Here is a 17858-nt window from a genome sequence, read left to right as displayed (position 1 = left end):
TCAAACTCAATCCAGCCCGGTAAATCAGTGGGCCACGCGGGCCGCGCCTTTAGCAAGGCCACCTTTTGGAATTTGGACCCAACTACTAACGGTTTTCTGGCTTTCTATGTCAGAGAGAAAAATTGAGGTATTTCTGTAAATTCATCAACAAACCCGAGCAATTTTCTAAGCATTTTCTCTACATATAAGACCACATCTTTCTCCTCCCCAAGCACAGGTGGTGCCCTTCGCTTCAGCTACCGAAATAGCAAACCAGAGAGAGAGAGAGAGAGCGCGCGCGAGCGAGCTGAGATTTGTTTCAGTCGCCATGGACGAAGCGTATCAAAGCTCAGGGAAGAGGCTAAAATGCGCTGAATCGGAAGAAGAACAAAGCAAGCTTCCCTTGAAGCCAGGCAGGTTCTTCTATCCGATGACGCCGTCGTCCATCGTCGTATCAGATGCTTTGGAGCCTGACTTTCCGGTCATTTACGTCAACACCGTATTTGAGATCTTCACTGGATACCGTGCCGACGAAGTCCTCGGCAGAAACTGGTACCTACCCATTCACTTATTCGACGCAATTTGTCTAATTCATGCATTTCTATGCTCTTTTTCTTTCGAATTCATTATGATTGCTCGATTTGTTTCAGTTTATTCATCGTTTTTTAGTAAAATATATTGGTATGATCACTAAACTGGCTGTGGATTTTTTATTGTTAATTAGGTTGTTTCGGACAATCAACTGTTGTTTCATAAATTGTGAAGGCTCTCTGGTTCCAATTCGAAACGTAAACTTTCCTACTTTGTTCTGTAACCCAATTTCTTTTGTGGAAAGAAATTATCAGAAATATCTGCTTAGGTGTGGAAAATTTTTTTCTATGATTTATAAAGATGGAAGCTTTGCGCCTCCAGGCTCAAATGTTTTCAGTGATATTTGATGTTTTGAAGGCTTGCTTCCCATTTTTAACTGTAAAAGTTAGCTCCTCGTAAAAAGTTGTGTTTTTCTTTGGGAGGAAATGATTCTAAAGATGTCTGAAAATGCTGCCTAATGTCGAAGTTCAGATGCATAAAAAGAAATAAAATAAGGCCAATGAAACCAAAAGTCAGAATCGGGTTTTAAGACATTTTATGTTATCAAGTTAATTTCTCCGATTATAATGCGGCCCCGCAGATTTTTATTGGGTTTATTGAATGTAAACCTGTGGATATATAAGAGACTTTAAATTCATCAAAAAAAAAGATATATAAGAGGCTTTTTAGATCTTTGAAGTAGTTAATTCTTCTGTCAAGTTTTCCTCCAGATACATTCTATAAATGATATATTCTTGGGTTTGAATCCCATTGTTTGAAATTCATGGAGCATACAGGTTGAATGTTTTCTATAGATGCTGTTTGGAGGCAATTTGCTTTTATCTTTTCATAATGGTTTGTTGTAGCATTTGAAAAGAACAAACAGAAACCAGATCTCCTGAAATAGGAATTAGTAAGTTTCTTGAAATATGAGGTGAAAACCAGTCAAATTGTTTTGTTTCAAGTGGTTTCAGTAATTACTATGGCTCTTAATTGGAATTATGCCCCCCACTTCTAAATAGCCACTGTCACCAGGTATTCCATATTTATCTCAACTTGCAACCTATATCCAGGAATGTACCAAACCAAATATCAGCCATAGCACTCTGGTTTGCTAAGAGGGGATGAAATGGGAGTGGCTCAGAAGATGCGAGGAAAAACTGCTAGAAGAGTAAGAGATATTTCTATAAGCCTAGGAAGAGTATACTGACCTGTTTTCCCTTAGGTGAATGCATTTATAAGCAAGATTCCCCTGTCAAAATGGCTACCAAGCAAACAGGGGAGGATTTTCTTGCAGCCCCTATTTCACAGTCCCTATGTTCTCTCTCAGCTCAGCCTGAAAGCTAATGAGGATGCAGATATTCTGATAACCATAACAGGGGTTATGACTATCTGCCATCTGACCAACCATCACCAGTTATTAAGATGATATATTAAGGATCTGTAAATCTTGCTTCCTTGCAACATCACATATTCACATGCGTCTCTCATGTATGAGTATAGCTCTAGAAGCTAGTTCACTATCTCCATGAAGCCAGGGAAGTTTTTTCTTCCATTTGGGTCAAGCTTAGATTGAAACAGGAAGATCAATTCCAGGATCCAGAGCTGATGGTCTAGCCTGACTGGGTTTTGTATACTGGAAGTCCTTTTCCTACTTCACCTAATTTTCTGTATATACATATGGTTGAGTTGCATTTCCAACATATGAAAGAGAGGACATATTTTTGATAAGCCCATCAATTCCTGATATTGTTTTGAAGAAAGCACATCTAGATCTTTGTGAATTTTGTCTTTGAACTCATGCAATAACTGATAAAGTTTGAAACTAAAAATTTGTGCTACAAATTCAGGTATTTTGGTAGTTTATAGGAATATTTATTGGTTTCCACTTTCTTTGGCCGTAGCAATCTAGACTTAATCATTTGCCCCTTGGTTTAGAATTTCGTGATATATATATATATATATATATATATATATATATATATATATAGAGAGAGAGAGAGAGAGAGAGAGAGAGAGAGAGAGAGAGAGATTTTTATAAGTTCATCCAAATGTATTGATTCCTTCAATAGCTTTCTCTATCATTCGGCCATGGGTCGGTTCTTCCATTTTTGTGATTTTTGTGAATATTTTACAGAGTTTGATTGTGTTTCAAACCACCTCTGCTGGCTCATTATGGAACTCTTCCTTTTCAGTCGGTTCTTACAGTATAGGGACCCATGTGCACAAAGGCGACATCCTTTGGTGGATCCTGTGGTCATTTCAGAGATTCGGAGATGTCTTGAGGAAGGAGTGGAGTTCCAAGGTGAGCTCCTCAATTTCAGGAAGGATGGCACTCCCTTGGTTAACAGGCTACAGCTCAAGCCCATACATGGCGATGATGGCATTGTGACACATGTAATAGGCTTTCAGTTGTTCTCTGAAGCAAATATAGATCTTAATCGTGTCTCATATCCAGTTTTCAAACAGACTTCCAGCCAGAAGAGTGATCAATCATCTGAAGATTATCTTGTGAATGAGCAAACTCCAAAATCTCAACATGATGACACATGTGGGATTATGCAGCTATCTGATGAAGTCTTAGCCCAGAACATCTTATCACGCTTGACACCTAGAGATGTTGCATCTATTGGGTCTGTTTGCAAAAGGATCCGCCAACTGACAAAGAATGAACATGTGCGGAAGATGGTCTGTCAAAATGCATGGGGAAGAGAAATCACAGGTACTTTGGAGTTGATGACAAAGGGATTAGAGTGGGGGCGTCTAGCTAGGGAGCTGACAACACTTGAGGCAGTTTGTTGGAAGAAGTTTACTGTTGGGGGTGCTGTGGAGCCTTCACGTTGCAATTTTAGTGCATGTGCCGTAGGGAACCGACTTGTTCTTTTTGGAGGGGAAGGAGTAAATATGCAGCCAATGGATGACACATTTGTTCTCAATCTGGATGCAGCAAATCCTGAGTGGCGCCGGGTGAGTGTGAAATCCTCCCCACCTGGGCGTTGGGGACATACGCTCTCATGCCTTAATGGGTCATGGTTGGTGGTCTTTGGGGGATGTGGTAGGCAAGGATTACTCAATGATGTTTTTGTGCTGGACTTGGATGCTCAACAGCCAACATGGAAAGAAGTCTCGGGTGGAGCTCCTCCACTCCCTAGATCTTGGCACAGCTCATGCACAGTGGAAGGCTCAAAATTGGTTGTCTCAGGTGGATGCACAGATGCAGGCGTACTTCTTAGTGACACATATCTACTGGATCTCAATACAGACAAGCCTATGTGGAGGGAAATTCCCACATCTTGGGCTCCTCCATCTAGATTGGGTCATTCACTCTCAGTCTATGGAAGGACTAAGATTCTTATGTTTGGCGGACTCGCCAAGAGTGGCCATTTAAGATTGAGATCTGGTGAGGCTTACACAATTGATTTAGAGGATGATGAGCCACAGTGGAGGCAACTAGACTGTAGTGGTGTTAGCAGCAAATCTGCAGTGGTTCCACCACCCAGACTTGACCATGTTGCCGTAAGCATGCCTTGTGGGAAGATCATTATCTTTGGTGGCTCTATTGCTGGTCTGCATTCTCCTTCTCAGATATTCCTTCTGGATCCTTCTGAAGAGAAACCATCATGGAGGATTCTTAATGTTCCTGGACAACCTCCCAAGTATGCTTGGGGTCACAGCACTTGTGTAGTTGGAGGGACTCGAGTCCTGGTATTGGGTGGGCAAACTGGTGAGGAATGGATACTAAATGAACTGCATGAACTGTGTTTGGCAAGCATACCAGACTCAGACCCATGATATCAAGTCACAAACATCACGGAACTACATCAGTCTTGCATAAACTGTCATTATGTATACTTTTTCAGAGGCAGATCCTGTATTTTTTAGGCTACTTGAGTTTTTTTTTGTTTTTTTGTTTTTGTTTTTCTTTGTTTTTTTTTTTTTTTTCTTTCTGCTATCTAGAATGTCTTTACTGGTATATACTGTATGTTTTATTGAGTTGGAGTTGTTTTGTGATGCATGACAGATGCTATATGGATTCGTGTTTCTCATGTGACCCTCAGAGGTGTAAATATGGTATTTTTATGTTGATATATTGCCCATTCCCAAACTTCATACCAATAATGAATCCATTGCCAAGATTTCCGCTTGACCATGATAAACCTAATATACAGGACAACGGGTAGGACATTAGCATCATTCTGATCTTTCCATCTTTACCAACTTGATTTTAAGGGAGAGCCCATCTAGTGGTGCCTGTGTTTGAGTTCACCCATCGGTCATACCTTGTGAGGCCAGCAGCATCTCAAGTTGCTGCTATTACAATCAAAAAGTGTGCCAAAAGGGTTTGAGCTTACTTGTTGGGTGCAGCTATTTGTCTAGGGTCTGGATCCATCTGACCCCAAAATCTTGGTTTATGGGGACTCATAAGAACGATTGCTTTGCCAACTGGACACTAATACCAAAGGCAAACCAGGCATTGAACAAGGAAAGCTCACAAAGAAGAATAAAAAAAGGAACTTTGCAATGTAGATAAGAACAAACACAAATTGTAATAAAGAACTAAAAGTTTCCAATGTCTATTATAAATGGATATTTCGATATGAACATCAAGTCTTGACGTCAACTGCAATAATCTGTATGGTATACGCCAATAGTTTGTGTCAGTTGCTCATCCATTTGATTGGGTATAAACCAAGCCAAACGAAACCGGAATCAGATTTTAATAAAAAAAAATGAAGAACTGGAAACTTTTCCTAATTTTTGTGCCACAAATAATGAAAAACGTGAAAGAAAACAATTGTAAGGGCCAATTTTGGAGGGAGAGAGAGAGAGAGATTGCTTCAAAAAGACAAAAGGAAGGTTTTAGAAGTCAGAAACTTTCAGCATCCATGTTAAGGGTGCACATCAGATGGGCTAGACTTGGGCCTATCTTGTTCATTGAATGGGCTTAAGAGTTGGGGTCAATGAGACATGAACTGAGTACAATTTTGCCCAACCCATGTGATTTTCACAAGCCAGACGCTGCCCATGCCTATTACTAACTCCCTCAGGCCCTTATCATTTGAAGCTGGGAATTGGGATTGACCCGTTGAAGACCAACATGCTCTTTTCTCAACCAAAAAAAAAAAAAAGGAAAAAGAAAAAGAAAAAGAAAAGAAAAACTGATCCGCGTAGAGAAAAAAAACTGGTATGAATAAAGTATTTCTAATTCTTTTTCTTTTTAATTGAAAAATGAATACATATAAGAGACCATGATAACGGGTGAAGGTGGCTCAACTGAGACTTATTGCTTCGTAAATTAGTGAATAAGTTATTATGCAGGTTCTGAATTTTGAGCTCCTCTAATGGCTAATGGGCGTATTCTACATTGATTACTATACCCCTAAATATTGTAGGTAAATCATTTCAACCATTATCAAACAGCAGCAAAGTACGAGCAATTACCATTCGTATACAAAGAAATGAAAAAACATCTATCAATGGACTCAAAAAAAAGAAAAAAAAAACACCCATGCGCTGTAAATGTTGCACCAACAGTGCTTGGATCTACTACCCACACCTATCAACAAGACACTGATGTACGGCTGTAGGGTCTTGTGGGTGTTCTTATAAGTAGCAGATCTGTAGCCAATATTGTATGGTGTTGCACAGTCACAGTGTTGTGGAGATGCAACATTTTATAGCTGAAAGTGCAAGATGAACAATCCTACAATATCTTCCTGGTACCGATACTATAATTAGGGGTGTCAATAGACCGGTTTTGGATGTGATTTGTTCAAATCGAAGTCAATTTGGATGGATTGAACGGACCAAAAAGACATTGAATTGGATCGGTTCAAACTTAATGGTCTAAAATGTTTATTGGATTGGACTGGACTTAGCCCATCAATAATGTATTTATATTGGATTGAGTCAGATGGTCTAAATCAAAATCGATTTGAACAGATTGAATGGTCCAGAGTTTGAATTGGACAAGCCCAAAGTGGTCTAAACTATTCATTAGATTGGATTGGACTGGATCTCGTTCATTTATAATGGATTCATACTAGACTGGATCGGATTGGGCCAAATCCAGTTCGATTGACACCCCATAAACATTCAGCTGCTTTGAAACACTTCGGTATATGGGCTCCACAGATTTTTAACCAAACATAGCTTTATGCAGCTGTTTGGCATTGTTGCCATTTCCTGGAGCAATGGCACCACATAAAAAAAAAACGGTGCTCCAGGAAACGAGCATTTGTTTGGAATCGTTTTTTCATAAAAAACGGTGCTCAAAACCGTGCCTCGGAAATCGGAAAGTCATGGCTTGGAGCAACGCCAAATTTGGTGTTTCTTGGATCTACATTTTATTGTTGCCAACAAGGCAGTGATGTAGCACTGGATAATGGATACCAGTGCTGAAAATGTTTCCTGGAGCAATGGTATCAAACAGAAAAAAGTTGTTGCTCCAAGAAACGTCCTACCTGGCAGCAATTATTCCAAACAAAAATAAAGGCACCATTTTATGAGAAAACCATGCTGCATCTGCGGCATCGATGCCAAACATATATTATATAGGTTAAAGCTGTCTGTATAGACCTCAGAAAGCCAGGAGGCGCTGCATTTCAGCCTCTTAAACGAGCACAGGATTTAGACCTCGACTTCACTAAATCTACGGCAAGCCCAAGCCTGCTCCAAAACGAGTAGGACTAGTATATAGCTTATCGTTAAAGTTCAAACAAGGATACACTTAGTCAATTAAGTCATGTTTTACAATAAGCTATATATTAGTCAATTAAGTCATGTTTTCAAACAATAAGCTATATAGTTTAGACCATAAGCTGTATACTAGTCAATTAAGCCACCATCTTCGCACGTGATATATAATTTTTTAAAACCCAAATTTACCCTCCACCTAAGGTGGAAAGGTTGGAGTTTTGATGAACCAGCGTTTCTTTGAGTTTAGTCAGAGTCGGACAACATGGCAAGTTCGCCAAATTTGTCGGACGTGATGGTGGGGAGGTACCAGGCGCGGAAGACGATCGAGAGGTCTAACTTCTCGCAGACGTGTAATTTTAGCCAAGCAGAGAAGAATCTGATGTTTTTGGCTATTTTGTTGGTTCGCTATGGTTCAGGAAAACCCAATATATTTAATTAGAAGGCATCGATGACAACCCATGAATTTGTTTCCTCCACTTGCCGGTTTTGGGAATTCTTCTTCTGAAGACCAACCTATGACACCTGATTTCAGGTATCATTTGATTCACAAATACGTACGAAGAACATACAGTTTCAAAGCTTAATGAAGTTCTCTTCGTTTAATTAGTTAATTACAATTTGTTTTGGGTGAAACAGACCGGCGGCAAAGGAGCCCGAGAAAGCCCAGATGACGATATTTTATGCCGGAAAAGTGCTTGTGTTCGATGATTTTCCGGTAGAGAAAGCAAAGGATGTCATGCTTTTTGCAAGTAAGGCAAGCTCCCCCGATTCCATCAGCTTGGCCTCTACTTCTAGAGGCTTTGCCTCTTCATCCCTCGATTCCAGCAGCTTGGCCTCTACTTCTGGAGGCTTTGCCTCTTCATTCAAATGTCGTTCCGATCTCTGCCAAGAATCCTAACCAAGACCGAGAATCAAAAGGCATTGATGAAAGGTTAGGGTTTTGATGAATAACATTTCTTTTCTCTTTTTCCTATTTTATTTTAAAATTTTGAAAAAAATTAAAGGGTAAAATAGTCTTTTTACGTTAACAGACACTAATGGTAAAGAAAGCATTAGTCAATTAACTAAACCATAAGGGTAATTTAAAAAATTTACCCTAAAAAATAAAGAAAGAAACGCTACCATGAAAGCCCCCCCAATTCCCAAACGGGCATTTAGAAAAAAAGGGAAAATTCTCGATAGGTACCCTATACTTTAGGCTAAGTGCCAATTTAGTATCCGAACCTTAAAACGCGACAATCTAGTACCCGAACTTTCGTTTTGCAACAATTTAGTACCCGGCGTTAATTCACCGTCAATTAGAAGAATCACGTGATATCAGGTGCGGGTTAAATATTTTCGAAATACCAAAGCTAACCTTTTATGAAAATATACAGACCAGATTACCCTTTTCCCTTCCTATTTCCCTAATCCCCTTTTCTCTTTAATCCGGGTTGAACGAACGAGAGAGGAGAGGAGACTTCACTCAACTTCGACTTTCCTCTTCATTCCGAGCACGCCAATTCCATCCCTTTCTCTTCAAACTTGGTTGAAGAAACGACAGAGGAAAGGAACAGTGAAGAAAGGTGGTAAGCTTCACCCCTAACATTTGTCTCCCCCAACTCCCCTAACATCTCTAGAATCACGCACAGTTCTAATGGAGTTTTCATATGGACTTCACTCCAGAACCGTGCACAGACTTCATCTAAAGCCATCTTGTTGGAGGCACCAAAGATGGTGGGACCAAGGTTTAGCTTCAAAACCGTGCACAGTTCTGATCTGAAAATATTTTGGCGCAATCTGAACCAAAATGTGGTTTTGATCTGAACCATTTTCAGATCAGAACTGTGCGCAAAATGTTTCGCCAGAAAATGTGCACAAAATAGCCATCTTGTCAAGCGAATGCCATCACTGGAACCATTTCAGTTCTGATCAATGTTTCTTTGTCACAAAATAACCCATAAGCATATGTTATGATTTAGGGAAGGGAAATTTAGAGAAAATGTTTGATTTTGGTTTAGTTTTGTAATGATCAAAATGAATGATTTTGCATACCAAAATCTATATCATACCAGAACTAATTAATATGGTAGATTAGTTGGTGAAAGCTTGTTTTCTCAAGAAAAAAGTAAATAATATTTTTCTAGTTTGTACCATTACGAATTTTTGTATTATAGTTGCATGTTTCATAGAATATTTTGGTGGTTTTTATGTTTTGATTTGCAAGGATGTCATCTTCTCAGTCATTGTTGTGTAAGGCTTTCTCTTGCTCTTGTTTTTGTAGAGCTTTCTTCTCCTTTTTGCTTATTATGGTCTAAGACTTGTCTATCTGTCTTAGAGTCGGTGGTATGGAAAAGGAGGTTCTTGTTAATGCACTTAACAAGGTTGGGTGTTCGGAAGATGGAGAGGACATTGATGATGAAACCAGTAATAGGGAAGATGGTGATAAGTGGAATCGGTGCTTGGTGGGCAAAGTTCATGGAGATAAAGTGGTGAATCATGAACAGTCATGGGTGTCTTTCCGAAGTCATGGAACTTGAAGCAACCAGTGGTGGTGGAAGATTCACCTGAAGGCCATTTTCTGTTTTTCTTCACTCATGAAGTGGACATACGATCAGTGTTGGACCGTGGCCCATGGGCAGTTGCTGGTCAAATTCTGGTCCTAAAGCGGTAGATTGCAGGAGGATTGTTAGAAGAAATGGATTTTTCCAAAACTGAATTCACCATCCAAATACATGGTTTGCCATTGGATTGGCACATCAGGAGTGTTGGAGAAAAAATTGCAGCACGGGTGGGCAAAGTAGTAGAAAATAACTCATTGGATCTGCATAAATGTTGGACTAGCCATATCCCTACGGGAGTGGAGATTGATTTGAATCAACCACTAAAGAAAAGTGTACCGGTGTATTGTAAAACGAAGAGTCCTATCTAGGTTGATATCAAATATGAGAGATTACCATTATTTTGTTACTATTGCGGGCGTATCGGCCATGATGAGAAGCATTGTATGGAGCGAATAGAGAAGGAAAAGATGGAAAATGATGAAGCTCAAAATATTTTTTATGATGCATCGTTACGTGCTAATCCACCAACTTTTTTTGGCCAGACCTCTAGATTCAGGAAACACGACAAGGGTGTCTCTTCGCCTATTCAACGTGTTACGTTCGTTGCTTCGTCAGAGGCAATGAAGAAGGGTGGTGAAAGTGTAGTGAATTTTGGGGTTGCTGGTGGATAGCCGTTTGGTGGTGGCATTGAAAGTAGAGGAGATCGTGGCGTGCAATCAGGACATGAACAAGCCGTTACGGCAAAATTGATGGTAGACAATATTGAAGAGGAACTTTCGGGGAAGTTTAAGGGTCTTGAGGAGATTCTGAAAACATTTCTTACAGTTCAAAGTTAGGGACTATAGGACCCTCAAAAAAGAGGAAAGTTGCATCTTTCTCTGATGTGGGGAATGAATTAATTCATCGTTAATGGGTGGGGGAGAATGCTAGGAAGGAGATTTGCGAAAAAGTTCCAGACTATAGAAGTGATGATGTGGCAAGGAGTGGATGTACTGAGTGTTCAAATTCACGGGCTTCGGTGGTTGTCCCTCTACAACAAGAGTGGACCCATGAGGATCTTAGCGTGGAATTGTAGAGGTTCGGGGTGCACCTCTACAGTTCAAGAACTCCAAGCACTCAATCATATGATGAAGCCATAATTTATTTTCACTTCTGAAACAAAAACATATGTAGAAAGAGGAGTAAATGTGCTTAGGAAGGTCGGCTTCCAACATTACTGTATTGTTCCATCCAAGGGGCGGAGTGGGGGTCATTAGCTTGCATGGCAATCACACATTGATGTTAAGATCCTTTTTCAAGATGATTTTATGATTGCTGGTTTGGTTAATGGTGCTCCTCCAGGGGTGGAATGGTTGTTTTCGGGTGTTTATGGAGACCCAAGAAGGTCTGGTGGTAGGGTCTTATGGGAAATGCTTGAAGGCACTGCTGGGAATTATTTGGGACCATGGATCTGTTTAGGTGACTTCAATGCTATTGCCTGCGGTGATGAGAAGAGATGAGGGAAAAAAGGTATTGGTGCTAGCTCTTACCGGCTTGCTAAGGTTCTAGAGAAGTGCAATTTAATTGATTTGGGCTTTTGTGGGAGAAGGTTTACTTGGACTAATGGTCGGCAGGGGCTTGCCAATGTTGCAGAATGGCTTCATTGGGCATTGGTTAATGTTGAATGGAGGGAGTTATTTCCCCAGGCCCTGGTCTTTCATCTTTCAACCATTCAATTTGACCACTACCCGATTTTAGTTGATACTGAAAGGGATGTGAAGCCCAGAAAAAAAAATTCTTTAAATTTGAAGCTATGTGGTTGAGGGATTCAAATTGTAGAGAGGTGGTAAAGAATGCATGGGATGAACACTCAATTGGAGGAGATGTAGGGGGGGTTTAAGTGGTGTTAGGAAATCTCTTAGTAGATGGAGCAGAACTGAATTCGACAATATCTTCAATCATATGAGGTGTATTCGGAGTGAAATCGATTCGCTTCAACAGTTGGACCACTCCCCTCATATAGCAGGTATGTTGCAATCACTATACTTACAACTTCAAGAGCTTCAACGTAAGGAGGAGCTATTTTGGATTAAACGTTCTCATGAGTCATGGCTCCGCTTAGGTGATCAAAATACTTGTTACTTCCATTTGACTACAGTTCAACATAGAAGATGTGACGTTCCTCCATTGATGGCCTTAAGAGGGCAGATGGCTCATGGACTTATGATAAGAATGATATTAGAAATATGTTTGTTGAGCATTTTAGTAACTTGTTCCAGACTTCCTCCCCAACCGTCGCTCCTTAGATTCTTGCATTACTGCAACCTATTATCACAACTCAAGATAACGAAGACCTATGTAGACTTCCAAGCAATGATGAAATTGAGTCGGCTATCATACAAATGGGCCCTTTTAAGGCCCCTGGCCCAAATGGTATGTCTGCTTTGTTCTTTTAAAAGTTTGGGGATTTGGTTGGTGATGATATTACACTATGGATTCATGGTCTCTTTAATGGCAACACACTTGACCAAGATTTCACCCAAACAAATCTAGTTCTCATTCCTAAGGTTTCCCACCCAGTTGCAGTTAATGATTTTCAGCCCATCAACCTTTGTAATGTAATTTATAAAATTCTTGTTAAATTACTTGCAAATAGGCTGCAACCACTATTGCATAAAATAATCTCACCTTGGCAAACTGCATCCGTCCCAAGCAAGCAAATTGTTGACAATGTTTTAGTTGCCCATGAAATTATTCATTTTATCAAGAAGAAAAAAAGGAAAAAATTGTGTTTTTGCTTTCAAGGTTGATATGTCTAAGGCATATGACAAGATTGAATGGGTGTTTCTTACCACAATTTTGCAAAAGTTGGACTTTAATGAGAAGTTTGTCAAGCTTATTCATTTGTGCATTTCTACCCCCTCTTTTTCAATTCTGGTCAATTGAGAGAATTCTAACAAGTTCTATCCTCAACAGGGGTTATGCCAAGGCGATCATTTATCTCCATATTTGTTCATTATGTGCATGAATGCTTTATCTCTTTTGCTTTCAAAACTTGTTGAGGATAAGAAATTGTCTAGAATCAAGATTGCTCGCGGATGCCCAGTAGTCTCACACATGATGTTCGTTGATGATTTAGTAATTTTTGGCAAAGCCATGATACATGAGCTTGAAACTGTAAAGAAGGCACTTCAGTTTTTTGTTGTAGTTCAGGGCAATAAATCAACTATGCAAAATCTGGTATTCTCATAAGTAAGAACGTGCATCACCATCTTCGTAATCTGTTAGTTCATTTCCTAAAGGTGAAATGCATCTCACAAAGAGACAAATATTTGGGAGCCCCGTATTAATAGGCAAAAACAAGAATGAAGTATTTTCTTTGGTGGTAAAACATGTCTGTGACAGATTTAATGGTTGGCATGCATGTATTCTCTCATTTGCAGGCTAGGTTGCAATTGTGAATCATGTGGTAACAACTATTCCTACTTACTTGCCGAAAGTTGCAGGTGGCTTAGGTGTGAGACGAATGAAATACTTCAATGATTCTTTGGGTGGAGAATCTTGACTTAACAGGGTTCCTTATAGGTTTCAATTTTGAAGTCAAAGCATTTTTCATTTGAAGAGTTTTTGGATTGTGATCCTAAACGACATGACTATTGGGTGTGGAAAGGTTTTTGTCGCTCAAGACATGTACTTCGTGTGGGTTGTATGCACCGAGTGGGTAATGGTCACTCTATAAGTATAAGGGGTGATCCATGGGTCCCCTCTCAACCAAATTTCAAATTACAGATCCCACCTACCAGTGTTCTGGATGGCATTTGTAGAGTTTGTGATCTTCTAGACTCTAACCGACAGTGGAGATTAGATCTTCTTCACAGATTTTTTGATTCAATTTCAATTCGAAACATCCTTAAGGTCCCTATCTCTATTAGATCAAGTGGTGATGATGGATGGTTGTGGTTGTTAGAACGTAAGGGCATTATTTCTATTAAATCTGCCTACAAACATCTTTGCTCCATTTCAACTGACGCTCAAGACAGTGCATTTTGGAGGAAGTTTTGGAAATTGAAGATTTATCCAAGGATTCTACTATTCTTATGGAAAATATTATATGGAGGACTGCGCACACGAGACAAACTTTTTGGTGTTGGGCTTGAAGCGTTATGCCCTTTTGGATGTAACCACATTGAATCACTAGAGCATTTATTTTGGGATTGTTCATTTTCAAGTGTTATTTGGTTTGAGTCTTGTTTATCTTGGAGACCATATCAACTTTCAAATATAACTATTGTTGAATGGATTCGGAATTTTGTGAATGGTTCACGAGGTCCTAATGAGGAGTAGATGTCTAATCTAATTCTTACGACTATTGTGTTGTGGAAGATTTGGGGCGTTCGTAACAAATGCATTTTCCAAGTGTATTCGGCTTAGCCAATGGATGTACTTTAGAGTGTGTATCGTTTCTATGGGGAATGGAGTTTTATACAACAATCAACATATGTGGATGTGGAAGTTCAACACATTTGTAAAAGAAATGATCCAAAATGTGTCCCTACTGACGTGGATGTTATTATTTATACTGATGTTGCGGTCATGGATGAATCTAGTGCTGCTGCATGGGTGATTATTGGGGTGAATAATAGGTTCATCAGGGCGGGAATTACTCCATCTCCTCTTTGTGATGTTGAAAGTGTGGAAGCATGTGCTATTCTCTTTGTTTTATTGCATTGCTCTGCATTTCATCATCAAAAAATTTGTGTGGTAAATGACAATCTCAATGTGATCACTGCCTTACAAGGAAAATTGCTCTCTTCGTCATGGGCTGCTCAACCAATTATATCTGACATTAAGAACATTGTTGCTTGTTTTGATTATTTGCGTTTTGTTCATGTGCATAGATCTTTTAATTTGATTTCTCATACTTTAGCTACAAGGTTTAGGGTAATTTAACATGAATCTGTTTTGATTTCTCCTCCTGATGTACTCGTCGACATTTTTAGCAATTGAAAGTTTAGTTGCAACAAAAAAAAAAAAAACAAATGATAGTCAACATGTTATGTATCTTAAATACAAGCCAAAGGATTGTAAATGTGGAAGGAGGGTTGTCATTCGAGTTTTGGAAACAAGTTGTAATACGACTAGGATATTTTATAGCTGCCCAATTAATTTTATAAGCAATTAAGGGCATTTGTTTGCATTCAAATTAATTATTGTTATGAGATGTTGACTTCTTTGCATTTGATTGTATTTAGGGCAACACACCTCCTCCATGCAATTTCTTTCAATGGGCAGTTCCCACAAACTTTTCTAATGAAGGCAATTCAACAACGAATCACCTGGAAAGCTGCATTGCAAAGCTTCATGAACTAGTAGTTGGTTTTGACTGTCATATAAAGGTTATGCAGTCCTCCCAAGAAGTAGTTATTGAAGGGTTAAAGGCCATGAGGTTCTTACTCATTGTGTTAATTGTTGTATTTTTTGGCATGTATATGTACAAGAATTAGAGTTATATTTACAAGAAGTAGTTAATAAATTGTATCCCGATGAAATTGTAGTCTGGAACTTAATCCCTTTGTGGATGGGAAGGGTTAATAGAATGTAATAGCTCTATTATAATTGTTGTTATTTTTGCCATTGTATTCAAGTTAAGCAACTAACTAGCAGAGGGGCCCCTGCTTCGTAGGGGCTAGAATGGAACCATCGACCCGTCGACCCATTGACCCATTGACCCGGTCCCTGGCAAAAAATCGTTGAATCGATCAACGACCCATTGACCTGAGCGATCGAACCACCGACCCGTTGACCCGTAAAATGGTTTTTGGTTGTTTTTTATTTTTTAATTGGGAACCATCCAAGTGACTGGTTCTGTTTTATTCTAATCTCGATCCTTGGCCAAAAATCGTTGAATCGGTCAACAACCCATTGACCCGGGTGGTCGAACTATTGACCCATTCAATGGTTTTGTTCATTTTTTATTCTTTTTTAGTTTTTGTTGTCAGAACAAGCCATCTATTCGAATTGAACAATCGAATCATCGACCCAAAAACCGATGGTCAGAATGATTCCATTTTCAGGTCGTATGAGTCATACGCATGAATGACATAACACGTATGGTACTACTTAATGGACCTCACACACTCAATTTTTTGCCTATAATTTTTGTTTTCATAATGGGACATCCGTTTTTTTATTTATTATTTTTAATTGGGAACTGTCCAGGCAACTAGTTTCGCTTTACCCCAATCCCGATCTCTGGCAAAAAACTGTTGAATCGCTCAATGACCCACTGTCCCGAGTGGTCGAACCGTCAACCCATTGACTCGTTCAATGGTTTTTTGCCATTTTTTATTTTTTTAATTTTTGTTGTCAAAACAAGCTATCCATTTGAATTGGACGGTCAAATCGTTGACCCAAAAACTGGTGGCCAGAACGGTTCCACTTTTGGGTCGTATGAGTCACACGCTTGAAAGACATAACATCATGGTTTTTAAAACTGACCCAGAGACCGAACTGGTTAGGGGTCTGGTTACCAGGTCAAACGGTTGGCCCGTTCTAACAAAAAACAAATAAAAAACATTCAAAATCGTTCGAACGGTTCAATATCTAGTTATTAACAATATTTATAATAACTATTATATATTTATATAATTAGATATATATATATATATATATATATATATATATATATATATATTGATATCTAATTATCTAACAATATTTATATAATTAATAGGAAATGGGTTGCTCTCACGTGGGAATCTACACGGTAGATTCCATTTCCTACATGGAGAGAGCACCCCAATCAACATTAGTAGTGAAGTTCCAATGGTTAGTGTCCAAGAATAACCGTATTCCAATTTTTTGCATGATCTCTATTAGAATGGGATGACCAACCTTGCATGTGAGATCCGATTGTTGGTTAAAGTGAGAAGGGCTTGCCTATCAATAATAGGTACCCTGGAACAAATTACCTTATACAAATAACCCTTCATTAATATGAAAGAAGATTGTAAAGTGATCAACATTAGCATTCTCACACCAATACAAACAAGGGGACCGCACCCATTCAACATTAGCATTCTTGTAAAGTCATCCCATCACCATTTACAAAAAAAGTTGAAGCAAAAAATAAACAACAGTTCTTCCACCACCTGTCTAAATATTGTGGTTATCATATTAACACAAACCTATAAAACATTACTCCCACATCCCCCATTAAAAAAATAGAAGAACAAAAAAAAAAAAAAACCCATAAACTACAATTGCAAATGGGGTTCAATTCTCCTTTTTGTAGTAGCTTTATGGTTAGAAGCCCACACATGTCAATATCCATCCAGTAGTCCCCTGTATCATTAACGGAATAAGTCATTATTTGAGCAAATGCATTTCAACAAAATCATACGAGCATTAAGTTCAATAAACTCATACAAGCAAACCTGCTACTCTCTCACCCTTTTGGAGAAAGGAGAAAGGAGAAAGAGAGAGGAGATAGAGAGAGGATAGGAGAGAGAGAGAGAGAGCTAGAGGGAGGGGGAGGGGAAATCTGATCAGTTGATAATTGATTAGAAATCTAAACTGATCCCCTCCCCCTCCCTCCCTTCCCCTCTCTCTCTCTACCCTTCCCTCTATCTCTCTCTCCTCTCTCCTCCCCCCTCCCTCTCTTCCATAGAGGGAGAGGGAAAGGGAGAGTAGAGAGAGAGAGCTAGAGGGAGGGGGAGGGGAAATCTAATAAGTTGTTTAGAAATCTGAACTGATCCCCTCCCTTCCCCCCCCCCTCTCTCTCTCTCCCCCTCCCTCTATCTTTCTCTCTCCTCTCTCTTCCCCTCTCTCTCTCTCATCTTTCTCTCTCCTCTCCCTGTATTTGATCAGACATAAGGAAAGGGAGATAAAGAGTAGAGAGAGGAGAGAGAGAGAGATGGGGGGGAGGGGAAATATTAGTTGATCAGAAATCTAAACTGATCCCCACACCTCCTGCCTTCCCCTCTCTCTCCCCCTCCCTTTGTCTCTCTCTCTCCCATATCTCTCTCCCTCCTTAACCTCTCCTCTCCCTTTCTTTGTACCTGATCAGATACAGGGAGAGGGATGGGA

The 17858-nt window shown here is 39.4% G+C and overlaps 1 protein-coding gene and 1 pseudogene across 2 annotated transcripts; both read left to right on the top strand.

The window, feature by feature from the left end:
- Positions 1 to 209: 209 nt before the first annotated feature.
- On the top strand, positions 210 to 4665 carry LOC148863973 (adagio protein 3-like). 2 transcript variants are annotated; one of them, XM_088974675.1, is made up of 2 exons: positions 210 to 531; positions 2687 to 4665. In XM_088974675.1, the coding sequence occupies exons 1-2, from the start codon at positions 438 to 440 to the stop codon at positions 4339 to 4341; spliced, it is 1749 nt and encodes a 582-aa protein (XP_088830801.1). In that variant the 5' UTR covers positions 210 to 437; the 3' UTR covers positions 4342 to 4665. The 2 variants fall into 2 exon arrangements, with proteins under 2 accessions (XP_088830801.1, XP_088830800.1); XM_088974674.1 differs by having other exon boundaries at positions 216 to 531; positions 2745 to 4665.
- A 2810-nt stretch (positions 4666 to 7475) lies between these two features.
- LOC148863972 (uncharacterized) lies at positions 7476 to 11290 on the top strand (annotated as a pseudogene).
- The last annotated feature ends 6568 nt before the right edge of the window (positions 11291 to 17858 follow it).

This window comes from Nelumbo lutea, chromosome 3 (assembly GCF_056320005.1).
Source record: "Nelumbo lutea isolate HS-2025 chromosome 3, American lotus-T2T, whole genome shotgun sequence".
NCBI lineage: Eukaryota > Viridiplantae > Streptophyta > Magnoliopsida > Proteales > Nelumbonaceae > Nelumbo > Nelumbo lutea.
The sequence above is the reverse complement of the archived record's forward strand: the minus strand, read 5'-3'. Positions and strand labels throughout refer to the sequence as shown.